The 8,349-nt window shown below is 49.4% G+C and overlaps 1 protein-coding gene across 1 annotated transcript; it reads right to left on the minus strand.

The window, feature by feature from the left end:
* Positions 1 to 1,227: 1,227 nt before the first annotated feature.
* Positions 1,228 to 7,827, minus strand: LOC121808975. Its single transcript, XM_042209529.1, has 4 exons — positions 6,956 to 7,827; positions 3,275 to 4,050; positions 1,800 to 3,212; positions 1,228 to 1,685 (listed from the first exon to the last, which is right to left on the minus strand). The coding sequence occupies exons 1-4, from the start codon at positions 7,825 to 7,827 to the stop codon at positions 1,228 to 1,230; spliced, it is 3,519 nt and encodes a 1,172-aa protein (XP_042065463.1).
* Positions 7,828 to 8,349: the final 522 nt, after the last annotated feature.

The raw sequence follows: 8,349 nt of genomic DNA on the forward strand, positions 1-8,349 counted from the left end.
ACAAGCTATCAAATTGATTAATGGGGCAGGATGGGGACCGGCGCTAGCCCGGGAAGCCATGGCGCATCTGATCCTTCTTAAGCGTCAACTTAAATTCCGTGCCACCTTCATTCACCGGGAGGGAAACAAGGCGGCGGATTTCCTTGCGAGAATGGGACTAGGGAGAGATAGAGGCCAACAAATGCAACAAGACTCGGTGCCGAGAGAGCTTGCGGACCTCGTCCGCATGGATCAAATGGGCCTTTCACATGTTCGTACCCTAGGAAGGGACGGGGACTAGAATTGTTTTCACTTGCTTCTTGCTCTGTTTCCTTCTCTGTAGCTCTGTGTAACTGCTCGTGGTGTTTGAGGGAGTATGATGGGGTCCGAACCATGTTGGATCGGACCGCATACTACTCTTGTAATGTTGGTGGCACACCACTTTCGGGTGTGGCCAAGTTCTGTTTAATTGCCTTGTTGAAATATAGGGATGAGGGACCCACGAACCCTCCACCATGACGGTGTTTGAAAAAAAAAAAAAAAAAAAAAAAAAAAAAAAAAAAAACATTGAGCATACGATATTGATTATGCACTACTTTGATTTATCAAATGGTGCGGATTTTTCGCAATCCAAGAATCCTGATATCTTGGGTAGTGGTGATTAATATCTAGAGGTGCTAGTATTGTTGTTGCAATGAATCGTGTGCTGGGTGAGTCCAGTTTGATAATATCCTCAAGAGGTGTTCGAAAAAGGTTTTATTATTCAGAAACCCGGCCGGTTGGAATTTATTCCAGAATAATAAATAAAGATTTTGAACTAGAAAACTCTTGGAAAAAGATATTAATTAATTAAAGTCAAATAACAGACTTAAATTAATTAATGGATATTTATATCTTAAACACGGAAAATAATAAATTAAAGAGGTAAAGCCCGGATTACTCGTAATTTGGGATTGGACGGGCAGTCAATATTATTGTACTATAGTGGATGATAATAATATTCTGTTGGACTTTTTTTTTTTTTTTTGTCAAACACCTTAACGGTGGAGGGTTCGTGGGTCCCTCATCCCTATATAGCAAAATATTTCTCGGTTACAATTAGCCTAGCTCGAGGCTTAGGGTTACAAGCGGCTATTACAACTAACTATTACAACCAAAACAAGGACAATCAAAAGGCCAAATCACCACAAGAGTAAGTAGGGGTCGTGTCACAAATGGCTCGACACCCGCCTACTCTACGGTGTCCTCCTAAGCATCTTCCTCGGCACGGACCCGGAAGTTCGGAATCCCCATTTGTTCCATTCGAATGACATCTTGGACGGCTCTCGGTAAGTCTTGGGCCTCCAAGACTCGACTGTGACTCAAGTCGACACCAATCTTCGCAAGTAAGTCAGCCGCCTTATTGCCTTCACGGTGGATGAAGGTAGTTCGGAGTGTGAGTTGACGCTTGTGTAAGGTCATGTGGGCCATGGCTTGGCGAGTGTGAGCAGGCCCCCAACTTGGCCCTTTAATGAGATTGAGTGCTTGCTCGGCGTCCGATTCGAGCCAAATTGGTTTCTCAAGCTCCGAGGCCAGCATCAAGCCGTGGTGCATGGCGAGTAGTTCGGCTTCGAGTGGTGAATGTGCTTCGAGAGGGAGCGCATAGGCGACGAGCGCCTTACCCAAATGGTCTCGAATGAGGCCGCCTCCCCCAGCTTTTCCTGTTGCTTCATTAAAGGACCCGTCCGTATTAAGTTTGATCCAGGCCTAATCCGGTGGTTCCCACTTAACCATCATAACGAGTCGCGGTAGCCGTTGAGGTTCGGCATGGCTTGGGATACTGACTCCGAGCCTAACCCCTCTCCAATGCTTTGGCTTAAGCCTCCCATTGGCCATGTTGTTTCGGACGAAAGTGAGGATTTGCCAAATAACATTGCTCGGTTTGAATTGAACATCATGATGGCGGCTTCTATTTCTCTCTGCCCAGAGGAACCAGAAGATAAGGTAAGGCATGGCTCGGCTGAGGTGCTTCCTTCCCGGCTGCTGCACTCTTCTCGCCCATACCTCAATTCTTGTTGGGATCGTGTCATTGACCACGAGAGTGGGGGCCGAGCCTTCGAACCACCCGTCGAATTCCCTCCACACTCTTGTTGCACCTACTCCTTGAATGAAGAGATGTTGGAGAGACTCGGTACTAGGCCTGTGTGGGCAGCACTGGCATTTGGATGCGAGTTCAATCTTGCGCCATTGCAGCTTTGCGTCAACAGGGATGCGGTTAGATATGAGCCTCCAATTGAAGATAGCGATGGTAGTTGTGAGGCCAGCCGTCCAAATCTCCTCGAGCCCTTGGATGATGGGTTGAGGCGACCGGACCGTCTCCCAAGTCGAGGCTAGCGAGAAATCTCCTCGCCTTGTGAGCGTCCATCGTGGGATGTCCGGCTCCCCGGGGAGTATCGGGGTTTTGCAAATTTGATCAATGATCTGTTGGGGAAGGCCCGCCTGGTCATGGAGAACTTGGAGTTTTGGAGCGTCCCACTCACCATCCGTGATAAAATCCGAGACAATCGTTGTAGGGCTGCCCCTCTCGTCGAAACATAGCCCCCTAAGAGGGACGTTGCCATGCCATATATCATCCCAGAAGTAGATCTTACTTTGACCAACAATCCAACGAATGTGCGGGTGAGCGTGGGCCCAAGCTTTGGCCAGCCTCCTCCACGTCTGGCTATTCCTTCCCGTGATCCTTGGCGAAAGTGGCGAGGAATTGGCGCAATACTTTCTCATCATGTACCGGGCCCATAAAGAGTTCTGTTCTCTGAACCGCCACCAGAGTTTAATGTTGAATGCTCTTAGAACTTCTGTGAACTTTCGGATCCCGAGCCCTCCCTCCTTGGTGGGGAGGCACATTTGGTCCCAGCTGATCCAATGTGTCCGTTTTTTCTCAGTCGTCGAGCCCCAAAAGAAGCGAGCCAATTGCTGATCGAGTAGCTTAAGGGTTCCGGCCGTGGGCTCAATGGCTTGGAAGATGTGGATAGGAACTGCCTCAAGAGTGCTCTTAATGAGAGTTAGCCTTCCTCCAAAAGATATATGACGATGCGCCCATCCGGAAATCCTTCTAGCGATCTTCTCTTGAATGAACATGAACATTTCGGTTTTCTTGACTCCACGGTATATAGGGACCCCCAAATAGAGGAATGGGAAGGACCCCCGAGCAAAGCCTCCTTCGTTTTGGATTTCATGCGCCCAATGCTCGTGCGCTTCAGCAATATAGAAATTGCTTTTTGCAAGATTGATCTGCTGCCCGGAGACTCTCTCATACCCGTCAAGGTATCTCTAAGCCGACGCAATGGGGTTGCAGCTGCTTGAGTGAAGATAATAATGTCATCGGCATATGCTAAGTGGCTGATTTCCATGCACCTCCTGGCCGCTTTGAAGGTCATCTCTTTTTTACCAAGGATGAGCTTGTCGAGGGCCCTGGAGAGATACTCTTCGGCAATCACAAACAACGCCGGGGAGATGGGGTCTCCTTGTCTGAGCCCCCGAGTAGATTTGAAGAATCCAGTTGGGACACCGTTAATAAGGACCGAGAACCAACAAGAACCAATGCACCTTTCAATCAGGTCGATCCACGCATCCGAGAAACCCATGCGCCGAAGCACCTTGATCAAGAAGCTCCATTGCACTCTATCATACGCCTTGGCCATGTCGATCTTAATGGCCACATTCGGTGCAGGGGAGCACCTTGCTAATTCGTGGAACATCTCTTGGGCGAGGAGGGCGTTGTCATGTAGGAGCCGCCCCTTCACGAATCCACTCTGGTTCGGGGAGATAACCTGTGGCAAAAAAGGCGCAAGGTGTGCGGTTAGAACTTTTGTAATAATCTTGTTGAGGACGTTGCAAAGGCTTATGGGGCGATAATCGGCCCATGTCTCGGGCGAGGCCTTCTTCGGGATAAGGACAATGTTTGTGGCCGTAACGCTCCGAGGGAGGTAGGCCCCAAGAAAGACCTGTTTTATGGCTTCCACCACATCCGTTCCAAGAATCCCCCAACATGTTTGGTAGAAGACGGCCGAGAAGCCATCCGGATCTGGAGCACTGTCCCCGGAGATGTCAAAAACCGCTTTCTTCACCTCCTCAGAGTTCGGTGGGTAGTGTAGCTCCTCAAGATCCGTTGAGGGGGGGAGTTGTTGAATAAGATCAAGGTCCGGGTCAATCCAAGCCCCTTGGCCTAGCGGTAAAGGGTGCTGGATACCGCGTCCATCCTGGAGGTCTCGAGTTCGAACCCTGGGTGGTGTAATTTGTCTTTCCTCCTTGTTATAGGAGTTGATTTGTAATTTCCTCCTTCATATATATGATATAAATATATGAAGTTAATATTTAAAAAAAAAAAAAAAAAAAAGAGTGAGAGAAGCTCTCCCTTCTCTCTAGAATTCGACCACTCTCCCTCCCTCCCCTTTGAGGGAGGTGAAATGTGATTGTTTCATCCGACACATGGTGAAGTCCGGTGGTGAGCTGCCGAAGGGGGAGGCCACGGCCTTGATACACACGATGCAGCCCCCTTCCTCGCCGGAGTGGAAATTTCGTTCGATTGCACGGCCCAAAACCAAAAGGGATGGCACGCCCCACCCGGAGAAAGCTCGACAAGCTCTCAAACGAGCCGGTCTTGAATCTGGTTCGGAGGTGAGTCGGGCTAAGAAGAAGATGGTGTTCGAAATGGCTGATGGACTCGTCGGCAAACTCCATGGTGAAGGGAGGGGGTCGCCGGATGTTAAGCAAGCTCTTATTGGGGAGATGTTGAGCTCCTTAGCTCAAATGGAAAAGAATGAGAAAGCTTCGACAAAAGATTTGGAAGGTCTTCATGGTGAGGGGATGGCCGGAATTGCGCCGGTGCCGGCGCCGGCTGGCCGGGACCTTGATGTCTCATGCTTGGAGTATGAGATGGTCAACAAGGAGACCAATGCAAGTACACCCCTCCATGTGACGCCTAGGCTAGAGGATGGGTTGGCATGTGACTCACAAAAGAAGGAAAAGACAAAGGTTACTTTGCTTGAGCAAGAGAATGATGGTCCATTTGAGGTAAATGCCATTTTGAATTCAAATTCAGCACCATGTGCTATCCACACCCAATTCGGCATTGATGGAGACAAGAGGGACCATGGCACCGACGGCCGGCCGCCGGAGTACCCGCCGGAAAACCTGGTCCCTCCGGCGAATGCATGGAAGGAGGCTAAAAACTTGGTCGCACATTGGGGGACGAGGTGCAAGGTGGGAGCCTCAACACCACATAAAACCCCTAAGGACGAGCCAATCCCACTCGACGCCGGCAAGGTCACACCTTTGGGGACAGCCGGAGACTTTGAAGGTACTCCTTATCTCTCCTTTACCGATGTTGAAACGGAATATCTCTCGAAGAAACTAGGACTAGCCATTGTTGGGAAGTTTTCCCACTCACTCCCTTCTTCTTTCCAAATTCAAAAAAAGCTTAAGGGGTATGGGGCTAGTTGGTTCTTTCACTTGGAAATATTTGAATGCCAAGCACATCCTACTTCAATTCCAAGATATGGCTGATTATGCTAAGGTCTTAAGTGGCCCTAATGGGAGTCCGGTTTGGTTTGTTGACATTCACCCAATGAGGGTGTTCAAATGGGCGCCGGGCTTTGATACGTTCTTTGAGTCGCCCATCGTTGCCGTGTGGTGCAATATCATGGGACTACCGGCCCATCTTTTTGAGGAATCGGCCCTCATGGCGATCGGCAAGCTATTAGGCAAGCCGTTACAAGCGGACCATGCCACAATCAATCAAACCCGGCTCTCTTTTGCTAGGATATGTGTTGAGATTGATATCTCCAACCCCCCAACGGAGGAGATCATGCTAAACATCCTAGGCAAAAATTCAAGACACAAAGTAGCATGGGACCGTATCCCATTGTTTTGCGAGAATTGTAAGCATGTTGGGCATGTCATTGATGAGTGTCATGCGTTGGGAAGGAAGGGGCGAGGCAAGGATTACCGAACACCAACCAAGGCGTTCTACCCTAGCCACGATCACAAGATCATCCGTCGAGAATGGCGTCCAAAGGCTGCGATTAGGGTTGGCACCTCACCGAACATTGATCACACGAACAAGGAAAAAGATAGTGGCAACCAAGAGAAGAACAAGGAGGGTACAATGAACGTCGATCCGTTGGCTCCTCGAGCGCCCCTTGGGAGTCAACCAAGCATGGACGAGGATGGATTCCAATTGGTGTCGAGGAAGAGGAAAGGCAAGGCACATAAGGGAGACATGCACTCCAAAGCTCAACACATCGACAATTTGCGTTTGAAAGACAATGTCGCCACGGTGTCATTCGATCGGGATGACTCTAGTGCGAACGAGCCGAGCACTTGCTCAATGAATATCTCATGTGGGCTCCCCAACCGGGAGAAGGAAGGCTTCATCGAGGAACTTGATCCGGGAGGGATCGTTCATCGCGGGGGTATCCCTATTGTGGGCCTCAATTAAGTGACGGATCTTGGATTTTGTGATGTGAAGGTTACACCATGTTAATTGTAATAGAATAGCGAAGAGTACATTGATGACCACTCTAGTTGGTAGGGAGGCCCTCGTTGTACTCTAATTGGTTTTGGCGAGCCGTCACTTTTGGGCGGCTCGGTGTTCCTAGTTTTTCGTTGCAATTGTCCTTAGTAATGCACAGGTGTGGGTCCGCCTTAACCCTCCACCCTCGTGGTGCTTTTGATTAAAAAAAAAAAAAAAAAAAGATCAAGGTCCGGGGTGTCCGGGGCGAGAAGGCTCCGAAAGAATTCGACCGCCGAGTGCCGTATCTCAGTTTCATCTGCAATCTCCCGGCCATTCACATTGATAGAGTGAATTCGGAGTCTAACTCTCTTCTGCTTCACCCAGCTTTGGTAGAATCTGGTATTCTTATCTCCAACTGCTAGCCACCTTAGAGCTGCCTTTTGCCTCCAGAAGTCCTCCTCCATCCGGAGAAGGAGGATGTACTCGGCAATGCTTTTGTTGATCTCGGATCTATTGTGTGGCGTTGGATCAGCCTCAAAGTCGGCTTGAGCCTGCGCGATTCTTTCCTCCATTCCTTTGAGATTGGCGTGAATGTTGCCAAAAACCTCCTTGTTCCACGCCTTGAGGGCCTTTTTGCTCCTACCAAGCTTAGTTTGGAGATTCAATAGCCCATTCGCCTCTGTTGGTTGAGCCCAAATATTCTGCACAAGCTGCAGGAAGCCTTCATGCCGGACCCACATGTTTTGGAAACGAAAGGCGCTGCCCCCGGAGGGAAGCCTCGGCATCTTACACCTTGCAAGAATCGGACCATGATCCGAGGAAACCCTTGGGAGATTAGTCACCCTTGTTGCCTCAAACGCATTAGACCATGCCTCATTAACAAGCAGCCTGTCCAACCTCTCAAACAAGCCATTTTTAGCCCAAGTGAACTCCGCACCATCCAATCCCGGGTCCAAAAGCCGCCAATCTTCAATTGCTTCGGCAAAATCAATCATCTCTGCTTGCCGGTTGGTTTCACTACCAACCCTGTCTTCGTGTGCAAGGATCGTATTAAAATCCCCTCCAATCAGCCACGGGGTTCCTTCCGTCCTGAATGATATCTCCCTCATTTTATCCCACAGAGGGTGTCGCTCCAACCTACTACATTTAGCGTAGATGGCCGAAATGGAGATATGATTCGCCATGCGGTGCGAAGTAAGCCTTCCGTGTAGGACTTGGTCCGAGTCCTCCTCAATGATGAAGTTGGCACCCTCCTCGGCGAATACCCATATCTTACCAGACGTATTTGATCCTTTGAAATTTAGTCCCAGCACCTTGGAATACCGATCCGGGTCGGGATTAGTGAGTGGCTCCATTATTGCAAGAAACATGACATTATAACACTTGATTAGTCTTTTAAGGACGTTTTGGGTCGGCGCATTAGCGATTCCCCTAGCGTTCCAAAACATGAGGTTGTAAGACATGATTAACAAGGTAGGGTCGTACCCGGAAGGTTTGAAGGCCCTCCTTGGAATATGACAATCTGATGGTCATCATCCATCGAGTGATTGTCGGCATCAACTTGTTGCGAGGCATCCTTAGGTTGTGCACCAAAGGTTTGGAAATCCATTTCCACCTCATCCATCTCGCCACATGCTTCGACGTCAAATTCCCCGTTAGCCATGAGCGAGTAGTACTTGGTTGTGCTCATGACATTGCCCGTCCACTCATCTTCACTCCTTCCATGGTTTGATGAGGGATGTCGCCCTCTCGAGCCCCCTCTTGACCCACCTCGGGAGCTCAAAGCCATCCGACGGCTTGTGTCTCCATGTTCCCACGGCACACCCGTTGATTCCTCATCTTTCGATTTTATTCGACTCGGCCCCATTGAGTATTTA

The sequence above is a fragment of the Salvia splendens genome, chromosome 6, assembly GCF_004379255.2.
Source record: "Salvia splendens isolate huo1 chromosome 6, SspV2, whole genome shotgun sequence".
NCBI classification, from domain to species: Eukaryota; Viridiplantae; Streptophyta; class Magnoliopsida; order Lamiales; family Lamiaceae; genus Salvia; species Salvia splendens.